Raw genomic sequence first — 15,071 nt, 5'->3', positions numbered from 1 at the left:
AGGTGGTGAGTGTCCAAAAGGGGCTTGGAGTCCGGGAATCCCCCAGAGACAGCTGTACAGGATCATAAAGTACGTGGATTTTCCTTCTCTGTTACGTGATGTCACGCTGTATTCAGGCTGGGAAGTAAACCACATTATAAAGGGTTAATAGAAAACCCATCTCCCCAGCACCTCAGGGATTTGGCAAGAGGAGGAAAAGTGGGTGGAGCTGAGTCCTCACCACAACTTGGGGGATTCCGAGGGCGGAGCTCCTGACACAAATGCTTCACCCCCAAAAGCACGAAGTCTTTGAAGAAAGATGAGTGGTTTGGTAATTTCTTTTTAATGCCATATGTACATCCTGGAATAAAGTTCTATTTAGATAAGTCAAAACAATGAAAAGTAAAACATTAAAAACTTTATTGTAAGTATCACACGTCTAGATTTGCATCAATTTGATACACTGCTGCCTGTCTTGCAGAACAGGACAGAACAGAGCGGCTGCCCCTCGGGAGAGCCGGCTTGCTTGGATCTTTTGAGCTCAGGGCGGTCCCCCTGCCTCTCCCCTCCCCACTGGCTCCCATCTTCCAGTCCACCCTGCCTCCTGCCACCTTTGGATCCAGGCCCGGGTCTCAGGGGAACCTGCTGCTGGAGGGGCTGCGAGTGGGGAGGGCCCAGCAGGCAGCCCGCAGCGAGGATGGGTCACAAGGAACTGCGTCTCCTCCTCCCAGACTGAGCCGCAGCCGGAGCCACTGAGCTCTTTCGTGGGCCTGCAGGGCTCAGGAAGGTCACTGTTCCTTCTTTCTGTCCCATCTCGCCCCAGCCTGAGAGGCTACCTCTGGATATTCTGAGCAAAATTAACCCCAGGTCAGTACTTGATTATCATTTTAAAATGGACGAGGGGGAGGGAATTGGGAAAAGTCTCCTGGACTGGAACAGTGTGGAGTGGGATTTGGCTCCCTGGTGCCCCCTCATCCCTGAGGAGGTTTGGATACTGAACAGACACTGTTTGAGGGGAAAAAAAAAAGCGATTAAGAGAGTCCATAATATAGAACGATATGACATGTCCTTTCTGAACTAACAGTAGCCTCTCCCTCCATGACGACACCGTTCAGATGTGAGTAGGATAATGCATTACAGTAAGAAGACTCCCCATCCCAGTGCCCGCCAACTGTCTGCAGACATGGGCAATGTCAATGCATTTTAAACACAACAGGAATGAGTGACGGATGATTCTTCTAACTAGGGAAAAGGCCCAATAAAAAAATAAAGATAGAAAATACATGCTAATTTAATGGCAAACTTATTTTGATACGCTAATGATAACAATCTTGGAGTTCAGGGCAGGGGCACAGCGGGGACTGCCCTCTCCCCAGGAGAATGTCAGCGCCAGTGGTGTCTGATCCTCGGGGCTGATTTGGTGGCAGGGACCATGCCACTGTCACTCAGTGGCTGGGCCGGACCTGGCATCAGTCTCGGCCATCAATGCTGCAGCAGAAAGTTGGTGGCCACGTTGAGGTCATTATTGGAAGCCCTCAGGGCCTCCAAAGCATCACCTCTGGAAAATCCCATCTCCATGAGCCGGGCAACCTGCAAACAGACAAAGCAGAGACTGAGGAGTCAGTAACACGGCCACTTAACCCGCTGGGCCCAAATGTTCTTTAGTGAGTGCTGTGGCAAAGGTCAAATCTGTTAGAACCAAGCCAAAAAACTCAACTAATTTTCATGTCAGTGCGAAATCTGATGTTTAAAAAATTATAATAGGTACACATTTTTCAGCACTTCCTATATGTAGGCAATATAAATGCTTTATCTCATATAATCCTCATTCTACACACAAGGAAGCAGGGCTTCCAAGGACCTGCGGGGACCAGGCCATGAGAGCAGGTCAGCACTAACTGTCCCGAGCTCACTGCTGGGCCACACTCCTCAGGGGTAAGTGTGATTCCCAAGGAAAAAAGAAAGTCACGCTCCCACACCAAGAGCACAAGTGCGTTCTGGAAGCTTCATTCTGAGAACTGCTTCACACAGCAGAGGACTGACTGCCTTTGAGGGCTCAGACCATCTGACAGTGGCAGCACTTGCTGAAGCCCATGGGCAGTCTGGGGTTTCTGTGGCAGCAAGGGGGGCTAAGCCTGGAGCACAACCCAGGGAAGGAAGGGCGAGGGCCAGCGGGGCAGGGAGGAGGCCACGAACCCGATTCCATGAACACGGAGATTTCCTGTACTTCCCCACACAGGCAGCCTCCCGTGTTGGCATAGGCAGTGTCACTAAAACTTATTCACAACCGATTTTCCCAATAAAGGATGTACTATAAAAATATTGATGACTCCAGACTAGCTACAGGAATCAAATGTTTGTCCTTTTGTTAAAACACTCTGCACTTGCAATAACATATAGTAAAGACAACACTCTCATAAATGTTGAGACTTTCAGTAGCTTGTCCATTAAGGCTTTTGCGGGCTGCTTGAGGATTTCATCACAGTTTCCAATTTTTCTTTTAAAGAAAGCAGTGTACTTGGTGCTACACCGTGAAAAGAGAAGAGGCCTGACATGGCTTGGGAGGGGGCCCCAGTGGGGGGTGGCATGCGGGTGCCTGCAGGGGGCGGCTGTGGGTGCCGGGGGCGGGGCCAACTGATGGAGGCCCTGGGGAGGTGAGGGAGGAGGCGCAGAGCCGAGAGGGGTGGAAACTCAGGAGGCCACCCGGGCGGCGCTGCCATCCACGTGGGAAGCTCTGCCCCATTAGCTGCCACCCGCAGACGTCCCCAGTCCTGATTTCGCCCTTGAAGCAACAGAAGGCAGCCCCCTCCCCGCTCCCAGGTGCAGCTGAGGGGTTGTGGCCTCTCTTCTTCCTCCCTCCCTCTCGTTCCTCTCAGCCACACTCACTCCCCCTTGCCCGGACCACCTGGGCACTGGCTCCAGCTGTGCTGTGTGGTCGCCTCTGCCTGGGAGGCTTCCCCCTCTGCGCCTGACCTGTCGGTTCCCCTTTGCCTGTTGGATCTGAGGCGCCGCCCTTTCCCATGTCTCCTGCACCAGGAGGCCCCCAGGGGGCCCCCAGAGCAGAAGTGTGCATGGCTGCACTGCCCTCATGGGCTCCTCACGGCTGTATCTTGGGGTGGTCCCCACCACTGCAGACTCCGATCGGAAGGGCCTCACTCCTGGCTTATTTCCACTGTCAGGACCTAGCCCCGGCCCCGTCCCCCCTAGTCCCTCCTGCTGCTATCTCAAACATGAGCCCAGAACTGAGTGCGATGAGGGTGAGGTCTGGTCAGGGCAACGGGCAGTGAGGAGCTCGGCTCTCACCCTCGACGATGGCCGCAGACGTGTGGGAGCGTGCACACTCTCTAGTAGGGAGCTGCATCACGCCAGCGTGCCAGTTCGCTGGGGCCTCCGAAAAGCCCTCAGGCGCTACCACGCCCAGCTAATTTTTGATTTATTATAGAGACGAGGTCTTACCAAATTGCCCGGGCAGGTCTCGAACCCACGGGCTCAGGCAATCCGCTTGCCTCGGCCTCCCAAAGTGCTGGGATTACAGACTGAGCCACCGAGCCCGGCCACCAACATATCTCTTAAGGCGACCAGATGTTGCAAGTGTCTTGGTGACATCCTGTGTCAACAGGGTTAGCTTGGTGTCCTCTGACCACAGCCATCTTTTGAACGTTCACAGTCATCTGCTTGATAATCTGTTTAGGCTTCTCTTTCCGCCAGACGCGAAACACCCATTTGCCAGTCAGTTCTCAGAATTCACTTTCCCTTTCCTCTGGAGCATTTTCAGACCGAGTGCTACTTCTGCCCTTTCTAGAGCCCCTGTCAGGCCGTGGGGGGCCGGTGGTGGCGGCTGGAGGATTCAGGTTGGACACATGTCATGAGAAAGGAGAAACCCTCTCTGATGAGGTAGTCTGTCCGTGATGGGTTGAAGTAACCTTTTACGACGTCTATTCCGATGACTTCCAGTTAAGAGATGCTCTCTTTGGCGGAGGTAACCCAGACCAGCCAGGAACTGGGTGGCTCTACCTTCCTCCCATCTGTTATCTTGACCGTGATGCCATGACTACAAACAACCTGGCCATTCTTAACGACTTTAAACAGCTTGAAAAGGGCGACATTTACTGTCACCTCTACTACTTTAAGCACAGCTGAGGACTGGCTGCTTCTTTGCTCCTCGTCAGTGGGAACAAATCTATCTGCTGTCCACATCCAGTGGTTCTAGGGTTTGGCACAACATGATTCATAATCTGAAGCAGGTGAAGCATGATGTAAACCGGTGAGAGGGCCAGGCCACAGCTTCCCCCCGGTACCTGAGCTCTCGCTGCACTATGATTTGATTTGGAATCCAGAAGGTGCCAATGAGGGTTGGCTACACACAGTCCACTGGGACAGAGCAGCAGCATAGAAGGCATGCAGGCCCGCCCCAGAGAGGGAAGATCCCTCAAACCTGGATGGCTGGGCTGGGCTGTGCTGTAAGTCATGTAAGCAATGTTCCAGTGTAAGCGTGGAAGCTCTCTCTGCATGCGAGACTTCCAAGTTCATTCTCTCTCAGACATGAAAAACCACCTGTGCCCTCATGCTGGTTTTGACGACTGAGCCCAGCTTTTCACAGGTCTTGGCAGAAAAGAGTGCTTGCTGCTACCAGTTTGCAGGGGTTGGCTCTTCATCTGCTGAAGTTTGGTCCTCAAGCCCTGTTAGTCAAAGCTGGTTTCAGAGCTTTACACAGTATTTGGGGGTGAGAAGACAAGTGTGATTAGAGAATTTTCACTGCCTACTGACCTGGCATTTTTATCAGATTAAAAAGCTGCTAAGTAGCAACCATGTTAGCATAGTTCTTTAAAAAAAAAACAACTGCACTAAGAAAGGGTATCTGTAAGTTTCTCCTAGCAGCCAACACAAAACATCCATGGAAAATGAAGCTGCATGCCTGGGTCTGGGTATGTGAATGATAACCAGCCAGCAATGATGAGGAAGGGTAAATTCTGATGGGTGTTTACCCACTGCTCCCATCCCTCAGTGGAGGGCACAGGACGTGATGTCCACACTTGCAAGCCGAATGTGTCCCCTGCTGTCTTTAGGTAGTTTCAGTGGTTCACAGTTCAGAGGACAAGAATTGAAGCAAAAACTAGCAACACAGAGAACAGATGTCTATAGGTCTCTTTGGTCACTGAAAACCACTGCTGTGGACCTTAATACCTATCTTCTCAGAGAAGCCTAATCCTAGTGCACTTTCTTTCTCTCTCTTGTGGGAAAGGCTTATAGCATGTGAGGCATCAACTCCTGGGCTCAAATTGCAGAAAGATAAAACGGAGGCCTGAACAGACCTATAGTCAGGTAAGCAAAACACAGGTTGAATATCCCTAACCTGAAAATCAAAATCCAAATGCTCCCAAATCAAACATTTTGAACACTGACATGATGCCATAAGTGAAAAATTCCACACCCGACCTTATGTGACGGTTTGTATTAAAAATGCAGGCACAAGATGCAGTTTACTCAGTGACCCCAAGGGAAAAAAGACTCTCCCAACCTCCTTCACCCGTGATGTGTCTTTTTTGTGCGTGCCCGGATTCCCCCACACAAGCTCGCCCACAGAGGGTAATAAAATGGCATGTGCGCAGGTGGGATGTGCCGATGGCAGGTTCCCCACGATGCTCCACATGTAGACAAGACCTACGTGAATTACTCAGAGTTTTGTTGATTCTCTGTGCTGTGGTGTGAAGATATTGTTGAAAAAGTCTAAAAGGTCTGCCTGGGTAACAATGATAAGAAAAAGAGGAAGTATTTACGCTTATCTATAGCACAGAAATTCAAGTTGCTGGAGAAACCGGACAGTGGTGTTGGTATGAAGCATCTTACAGAAGAGTGTGATGTTGGAAAGGCCACCACACATGACCTGAAGAAACAGAAGGATGAACTACTGAGTTCTGGGCAGAAAGTGGTAAACAGAAGTTAATGAGAAACAAAGAAACACTGCATAAAGCTAAAAATGAAGATCTCAATTGTGTGTGGAAGGAGTGGATCCATCAGTGTGGCAGTGAACACGTGGCTCTTACCAGCTGATCAGGAAACAAGCAAGTGAGACAGGAGATAGCTAGAGAAAGGGGAGGCAGACAGGCAGGTCCTCTGGTAATAATGTAGCGAATTCCCAGCAGCTGTTGGTAAATAAGCTCTCTGTGAGCATCTTAAGCTAGAGCTTAAGTACTTACTGCTGAGATCAAAAAGCAACCAATCAGCTCACCATTAGTTCCCTACCTTAATACTGACCAATCAGAACAGCTACAACTCACAGCTGGTGCTAGCCAGCTTGGACTTGGACTTGGGGTTATATAAGCACCAGGTTTTCGGTCCCATACGGGCAACCCCTTCAGGTTCCTCCCACTGTGGGAGCTTCTCTGTCCTCTCAATAAATCCTGCTTTCTCACTTTCTGGCCATCCGTGTCCCTCATTCTTCCCGGGCATGAGACAAGAACCTCGACCCTGAAGAGCTGCAACCTGAAGAGCTGCAGAAGATCGTCGGAGCTGGCTGAACCAGGAGAGCTGCCAGAAGGCAAGACTCCAAAACTGAGATACCTCAGGGGCTAGGCTTGCCAGCCCACCAAACCAGCAACACTCTCAGGGCTTGGCTTGCCAGCCTATTAGAGCTGACACTCCCGGGGCTAGGCTTACCAACCCCTCGATGACCCTCTCTGGGGCGTGGCTGGCTGACCCATTGAGCTGACACTCTCCAAGCCCGAGCTGACCTGAAAAATCTGCATCACAAGGATTATCACTGAACTGAAAATCAAAGGGAACTGTGAATATTCAACCAACTGGTTGCAGAAATTTAAGGAAAAACATGGCATGACATTTTTAAAGACTTGGGGTGATAAAGCATCTGCTTATCATGAAGCAGTGAAGAAATTCATTGACTAGTTTGTTAAGGGCTCTGATGAAAATCTGATGCCAAAACGAGTCTATAAGGCTGATGAAACATCACTACTTTGGCTTCATTGCCCCAGAAAGACACTGCCTACAGCTGAGGAGACAGCCCCTACAGAATTAAGGATGCCATGGACTGCATGATGGGGCTGTGCTCTACTAATGCAGCAGGCATGCATAGGCAATTTACTCACCTCGGCCTCCCAAAGCGTGGGATTACAGGCTGAGCCACCGAGCCTGGCCCATGTTGTGTTTCTTACTGTTATGTACTTATGCCTGAGTAAGAACATGATTTCTTATTGGTAGTGTATACTCTGAGATAGGAATGATGCAAAGGTCAGACAACCACAGACGGCCCTCACAGGTGGCTGAGGCAGTGACACCTTTGCTTTCTAATGGTTCACAAACTTTGTTTCATGCATACAGTTATTCCAAACTTGTACAAATTTATTTTAAAATTATTAAAAACTATACAATTATGGCTATGTCATAAGGTGTATATGAAACATCAATGAATCTTGTGTTTGGATATCTCGTTATATATATGCAAATATCCCCCAATCCCAAATCTGAAACATTCCTGGTCCCAAGCATTCTGGATAAGGGATACTCAACCTGTGTAGACAGAAACCATAGGTTCGTACTTCCTTAAAATAAAAATGCAGGTAACTGGCAGCCGGGTCAGGTGTGACTACAGTGCAGGGGCATGAGTCCACCAAGTTGGTGGCAGGAGCCTGGCGGCAGCCCTCTATAACCTTAGGCAGAGGCTGGCTCTGGCTGTCACAGTGTAGAGGTAAGGGGAGTGCATGCGAGGGGCCCAAACAGTGACTGCACACAGCAGGTGCTCATAAACACGACCTCTTAGATATCACCTTACTGAAGAGCCACTGGCCCGGTGTGCGAGCGTCTTCCTCTGAGCCACTTAGGCCTCAGTTCAGACTCCGACAAAGGACAGAACCACCCCAGGTTTTGTTTTCCACGCTCACTGTGACACGCTTCTACTTTACTAGCTTTACATCCTCTGTGGGTCAACACTGGCATATCTTTTGGTGATCAAATGCAGGCTGGTATACACAAAGGGAAGAGTGCCACCATGCTACAGATTTCTAGTGTTTACAAAGACAAGAACTGGCCTAGGAAAACAAGCCAAGTGAGAGCAAGTGAAATCAGAAAAGTAGGGACAATCTTCTTGTTAAAAGGTGAGCATCAAATTCTAACAAAAAGCCTGTGTTATTTTAGTGACTCTTGGAAGCACTTTATATCTTTATAAAGGCTAGCAAAGGCTGGTTTTGGTAGCTCAACCTTTAATCCCAGCACTTTGGGAGGCTGAGGCGAGTGGATTGCCTGAGTCTGTGAGTTCAAGACCCACCTGGAGAACTTGGCGAGACCTTGTCTCTACAATAAGTCAAAAAATTAGCCGGGTGTGGTAGCACATGCCTGTAGTTCTGGCTACTTGGAAGGCTGAGGCGGAAGGATCGCCGGAGCCCAGCAGGTTGAGGCTGCGGTGGCCGGAAGCATGTCACTGCACTCCAGTCTGGGCGACAGAGTGAGATTCCATCTCAAAAAAAAAAAAAATAAATAAATAAATAAAAATAAATGCTAGCAAATACTCAACTCTGATGACTATACAGATAATGGTATTTATAGATAGTCAGTCTACCTTTCTACCCATCCAAAGCGTGTATTTTTGCCACAACACATGTTAACTCACACAAAAAGCCTAAACTAATTCATTTTCTCTCCAGGTTGTTTCCTGTCTTTTAGTACAGCTAGTGGGAGGAGACTCATCAGATCTTACCAAGAGAACCTGGTCAGATCTGCCATCCATGGGAAGAGGAGCTGTCAGTGTAAAATCTCTTGGTCTTACTTGACCAGAAGATAAAAAGACATCATGACCAGTTGAGCAAGTTGTTATTAAAGTACAGTCGCGGATACTTACAGATGATCTCCCTGCTTTAAGGACCTTTGCTAAGTAACCACAGTGAGTTGGGCCCAGGTTTAGTGCCTTGCACAGGTCTGGTCTCCCTGCGGATAGAGAACTCCCTGCCGGCTGGGACCAGGGCTGGCTAGTTTCCGCCCTGTGCAGAGCCTGATACACACGCAGTGCCTGGCTCAGTTAGAGAAGGGAGTAGGTTGGTGGGACGAAAATGACCAGTAAACATCTCAAGGACAAAAGGAGAAAGCCGGTGAACACCGAGAACTCTTCAAAAGAATGCGCTGTGATAGACACATTTTCAGACGTAGCAGCTAACAGCAAGGTGGGCACTGTTGTGTCTCAATCAGTGTTGGACTGACTGGTTTTGCAGTCATCTATTTGGAAAATCTAAAAAATGCCCCACAGAAATTTTTAAAAAGCCTTTCTTTCAACATTGCCTCTCCATCTCAGAGCATCGTAAGTCCTTCCTCGGTCTGCTTGGGTAAAACAAGATGTTTTTGCCTACAAATCCTCCCCATAAAATGTCAGAATAGTGTGGCTTGGATTCTAGCCCAAATCCAAACGATCCTTTCCTCTAATTCTCTTCCGAAACCAGCTATATGTGTGACTTTGAGCAAGTGACTTGAACTTGCTGGGCCTGTTTTCTCCTTGATAAGATGGGGATAATGGCTGTAACTACCCCATACAAGTAGGACTTATAGGGCTAATGCACATGAGGGCTTAGTGCCTCAGAGTGAGTGCTCAGGAGGTATTAACTATTACTGCTTCAGCTACACTGGACAGGCCAGTTACTAGGCCGGCACTGCCTACAGGCCCTTGTAAGGAAAGCTCCTGGGCCCAACTCATGCTGCAGAGGCAACCACAGGTCACCATATTTTGTACAAAGGTGCTGTCCATCCCTGGCATACCTGATTGGACCAAGGTATGCAAACACAAGCCACAGTTTAGTCACTGACCTGTGATTCTGCCAGTAAAGGAACTGTGGGCTGATGAGGAAGAGATGTTCTCTTTTGAGAATCTCAATGTGGAAATGTCAAGAAAATGAGGAAGACTATCAGGACCGGAGCCATGAGGGAGCAGTTTATGGAGTTAAGAAATTATATTGGCTGGGCTCAGTGGCTCAGCCTATAATCCCAGCACTTTGTGAGGCCGAGGTGAGTAGATTACCTGAGCCCGCGAGTTCAAGATCAGCCCGGGTAACTTGGCGAGATCTCGTCTCTACAATAAATAAGAAATTAGCTGGGTGTGGTAGTGCACGCCTGTAGTTCCAGCTACTTGGAAGGCTGAGGCGGAAGGATTGCCAGAGTCCCGCAGGTCGAGGTTGCGGTGGCCAGGAGCGTGCCACTGCACTCTAGTCTGGGTGACAGAGTGAGACTCCAACTCAAAAAAAAAAAAAAAAGAAATTACATCAACAGTGGAGAGAAAGTACAGGCAATTGGTAACAGGAACACCATTATAACAAAGAGAACATGCTAGGTACAATAACAGCAGAGGGAAGGTTGGAATTTCATTGTTTGCAGTTGTTGGTTACTGGGATCCTGACTGATGCTTCAACTCCAGCCTACACACTCCAAGTCATATACTGTGTTCCCTTATAACAAACCTCCTTTTGCTTAAGTTTACCTTAAAACAACAACAAAACCCAGCTATAGTTGGGTTAGTCTCCAAACTGTGCTATCCTCTCCTGTCTTCCACACCTACTTAGTCATGGGCACTAAACTTCTCCAAATGTGCCATCCGGGGCCTGTTTTCTATAACTGAAAACCTGACTTCCCAGAGGTAAGGGTAGGGATAAGGACACCAAGGAGAGGCTGGCACTACAGTAACATCAAATTCCAGCTTCACCTCCTCATCAGAAGACCCACCGGGGGGGTGTCCAGGGTATCACGACTGGCAGTTGCATGCTTCTCATCAAAAGCCCTTGAGCCACCGGCGTCAGTGGTTCCTACAGGCCACGATGTGACGCAGCTCCACGGCTGGCTGACCAAGGCAGGGGAGCGTGACAGGAACAGGCGTCACCACAAGAGCACTGTCACTGTCACCTGACAGTGTTCTGAAGGAGAACAAGGTGGAATACATTTTTTCTATAACATGCATTTCAAAGAAAACCACACCAAATGAGAAAAATTCCTCAGAGGCAGAGGGACAGCTGCACCAGTTTTCCTTTCCTTATCTACACAGGGGTGCCAAAAAATTGTATACACGTTTTAAGTATGACGTTCACTCAAAAGGTGGCCTTCAGCTAATGAATGCTAATGTCACCATGCGACAGGCAGGACTGTCAAAGGAAATGGTGGAAGCATGGTTGAGCAAATGTCATATTATACATTGCTACCATAATTCAATTCAACTTCGAAAAGTAATACATAGATAACACCTCTTCAAATGTGTATACATTTTTTGGGGCACCCTCCCTATATATTTTTAATGTCTTCTGGGATTGGGATATCTATCTGTCTCTGTTATCTCAAGATAATTCTCCCTCAAGAAAAGGAATGGAATCCATTTAGGCATTCTGCTTCCAAGTCAGCCCCTCTTTGATACAAGAAAGACAGGATATTTATTCCAATGAAATTTACAGCAACCCTTCCAGTGAAGTGTTCCTCTGTTTGGTTTGCTCAAATAAGACTGCGGTTTTCTTTAACTTCCCTTTTGCTCAGGGTGTCAAAAACAAATGGTTTTTTTGGGTTCTTACTTCCCAAATTCTGACGCCTGCAGAAAGCGATGCCCACCTGAAGCAACTGCACCACCCAATCCCAAGCTCAGGCTGGGTGTGGTGTGGCATGTGTGCCCTGCTGGGGAGCCAGGGTGTGTGGAGCTGGCCTCTCATTTCCCCACCATAAGCAGCCCTTGTTACCTGCTGGAACCAGCTGCCCCTCCCCCCATACTGATACAAGGTCCCCCGGCAAGGTCCCTGTAGGGCAGTGCAGCTTTTCCTTCCCTGTCGTCTGGCCTCTTGCTTCTGAGAATTGCTGCATCCCCCATTCTCACACCTACTCACTGAACTGATGCCTCCCAGGTATTCTGCGCCCTGCCTGGGCTCTGGGCTGCTCTGTGGCCAGGTGTGTCCAAGGCCGGGTCTTGGCATTCCTGCTGTGGGTCAGGGTCTGTGGTAGGTCCCCCTGAAGGCTGGCTGGGCCACTTGGTGCACATCTTTTGGAGTCCCCAGCAGAAATGGTCCCCCTATCAGCTGGTTAATTACTGGACTGCAACCCAATGTCTCATTGTAACCCATCTAGCTTTGTTATCTTATTAGAAAACATATTTCCAATCTCCTAGGGTTAGTGATGGAAAGGTCTAACGGAGTACCATTCTATAACATATCTTTAAGTGAAAACAAGAGTGGTAGAAGGGAATTTCACTAGCCACACCTTTGTGTTCAGCCCTTTTCTAACCGATGCCGGAACACCTGTGTGTGTCAAGCTCTGCCTGGGGTAGGAAACAGGTAGACCTGGGCCCGACCCTCGGGAGGCTCGTGGTGCACAGGGAAACCAGATACCAGGCGAGGTACTCAACTAATATGCAGTGCACTGCAATGATAACTATTCAGGGTGGAAGCACAAGATGTGCCTTGAAAGAAGTGAACATTGGAGGGCACTGCTCTCAGAAGGTATTCTGGAGACAGTGGAAAGGACTCCTGAGATGGGAAGACCAGAGAGGGCCTCACGACAATTTCGATTCTCTGCGACCAAGTGCAGTCTGCTGTTTATCAGCTCATATTGTGAGTATCTTGTGGGCTTAAAGCCACTCTCTTCTTGGGCTACTGGAAATCTCAGAGGACACAAATGGAATCCACACAACACGTGCCATGTGTGTTAAACAAAAATATGGCGGCCCACTGTTTTGGACTGAGCTCCTGCACTAGGCCCAACAGCCCAGACCAAACCAAAATGGAGTCATCCACGCTAAAATGGCACAGAATCAAACTGAAGGAAGCAGAGAGATTCCAAAACAACGGGACCTGTCTTTCCTGAAAAAAATGGGAGTTTCTGGCCTACCGAAGTCAGTGTCATCAGGGAGCTCCCTCTGCTTCAAGCCATAAGAAAAGCAACCTGAAGTAACGTGATGTTAACTAACTCGTTATTTTTCTGTTGTTCTGTTTCCTTGTTCTCATCTTACAAAACCCACCGTCCTGCTAGTGCCCCGTGGGAGCTCTCATTCTGTTTTGTAGAATGGAGACCGCCCCAATTTACAAGCTGCCAATAAAAGTCATTAGATCTCTCATTAAGTTTGCTGTAGTTCTGCCTTTGGACATGGGTCACAAATGTATTATTAATGCACTAAGCAGAAGCATCTCTTGTCCACACCAGGGTCTTCTGAGCACCCAGGTGCACTACATTTCCTGGGCGCAGAGGGAGGAAATTACATGCACGGTGATGACTACAATCTGCTCTTCCTCCACGTCCAGTCCATCCTCCAGGGAAGCTCGATGATGCTGCTTCCTCTGTAAGATCCTGCCTGGTTCCTCTGCGCCCAGAGCACTGCAGCGGGAGTCTACGCACCCTATGTTGAGCCTCTGGTGAGCCTGCCCAGCCAGCTTCCCGCACAGCTTCTGGAATTCCCCAGCTGAGTCCTCTCCACTCCAGCCCACCCATCCATGGATCCCACCTCCCAGGTACTTGCCCCCTTCCCTGCAGCACCACTGCCCTGATAGCCCTTTCCCAGCTTCAGCAGCACCTGAATACTCCCACGCACCAGCACTCAGCCTGTCTCCCTGTACTGGGCTTGTAATTCCTCAAGGCAGGACACTGCCTTGTCTAGCTCAGCGTTTTCAGAACCCAGCACCATGGTTAGCCCTGTGCAGAGCAGACATCTGGTCACTGCTGGCTGACTAAAAGGAAGGAAAGACAGGAACGAGGGAGAGGAAGTCGAAATGTGTTCATCTTCCTTTTGTTAAGTCCTAGCTTTGGCTCAGGTTTATTTAACTTCCTTTTCTGATTTTACCTGAATGGTCATTTTCTAAGCTTGGAAAAGGTTCAAAAGAGGCGAACATGATACTTTTTTTCCTCTTTGGTTTTAAAAAAAAATCAGAAGCAAATAAAAGAAAATTTTCATTATCTGTTAATTTTGAGTATGGGTATAGTATCAAAATACCTAGTTCTTAAAAAATAGAGTAAAATGGGGTAATGGATATACTTATTTTTAAGATGGTGGGCATTTGAGCATATCTGATGCTAAACTTTATCGAGTGTCTCTTGGTTTGGCATGGTCTTTTTTACGGTGGACAGAGAAGTCGCTTCTTATTCATCCTCTTCCTCTGCCACCTTTTGCCAGGCCTTCTTTGTACCACCCAACTTCCCTTTAGACTCAGAGTTGACGATGTGTGCTCTTCTATCTCCAGCAGCTTCCTGCCTTGCTGTCCTAAGGCAGCTTCTCACTGCCACTTGTCACTCCACAGCTCACCCAGCTTGTCTGCCACGTCTCCAACAGCAGTGCCAGGGTCTGGAGATTTGATGCTGGATGGAGTTCTGAAGAGAACAGGAAGAATCCGGGCGGCGGTCTTCAGGGGGCGTTCGGTTCTTTTCTTGCCTCCCGGAGCTGGTCCGGTCCCCGATCCTTCATTTCCCATCAGAGCCTCCCTGCTTCCTCCACCTTTGTCTCCTCATCACATTTAGACTTCTCTTTCCCAGACAGTGCCTTCTACTTCCAAGAGCACTTGAAAAGTGCTGCAGAATTGACAGGGACCTCTGGAGTTTCTTCTTATGTCCCTCCTCTTTGTCTGGACAAAGAAGGCATATGTAGACATCTTGCCCTTGGTTTCTGGGGGTCCTGACTGTCTTGCTCACTGGGTCACGAAATGCAGGGCATACCGTGTGGCTGGTGCTCTCTAGTCTCACGCTGATTGCCTTCATGAGAGCCACTTTTTTGGCATATTCCCAGAAGGGGTTGGGTAGCATCTCCAAGGGGTGATGAACTGGCAAAGATCAACTCACCAAAAAATAGAAGTGTATTTTAGCTGGGTATGGTGGCTCACACCTGTAATGCCAGCACTTTGGGTGGTGGAGGCGAGAGGATTGCCTGAACCAGTCTGGGCAACTTGGCAAGACCTTGTCTCTACAATAAATCAAAAATTAGCCAGGTGTAGTAGAGCTTGCTTGTGGTTTCAGCTAACTGGAAGGCTGAGGCAGAAGGATTGCCTGAGTCTAGCAGGTAGAGGCTATGGTGGCCGTGAGTGTGACATTGCACTCCAGCCTGGGTGAGAGTGAGACGCTAACTCAAAAAGAAAAAAAAAAAAAAAAAAAAAAAA

General features: G+C 48.7%; 1 protein-coding gene across 3 annotated transcripts in view; it reads right to left on the bottom strand.

The window, feature by feature from the left end:
- Window positions 1-303: 303 nt before the first annotated feature.
- UBAC2 (UBA domain containing 2) overlaps window positions 304-15,071 on the bottom strand; it is a 172,517-nt gene continuing 157,749 nt past the window's right edge. For all 3 annotated transcript variants that reach the window (XM_008073705.2, XM_021706803.1, XM_008073706.2), the window contains one exon: window positions 304-1,569. In XM_008073705.2, the coding sequence (XP_008071896.1) occupies window positions 1,462-1,569 (108 nt within the window). In that variant the 3' untranslated portion in view covers window positions 304-1,461. The remainder of the gene's footprint in view (window positions 1,570-15,071) is intronic.

This window comes from Carlito syrichta, unplaced genomic scaffold (genome assembly GCF_000164805.1).
Source record: "Carlito syrichta isolate Samal-C Ts95f unplaced genomic scaffold, Tarsius_syrichta-2.0.1 Scaffold316024, whole genome shotgun sequence".
NCBI lineage: Eukaryota > Metazoa > Chordata > Mammalia > Primates > Tarsiidae > Carlito > Carlito syrichta.
The sequence above is the reverse complement of the archived record's forward strand: the minus strand, read 5'-3'. Positions and strand labels throughout refer to the sequence as shown.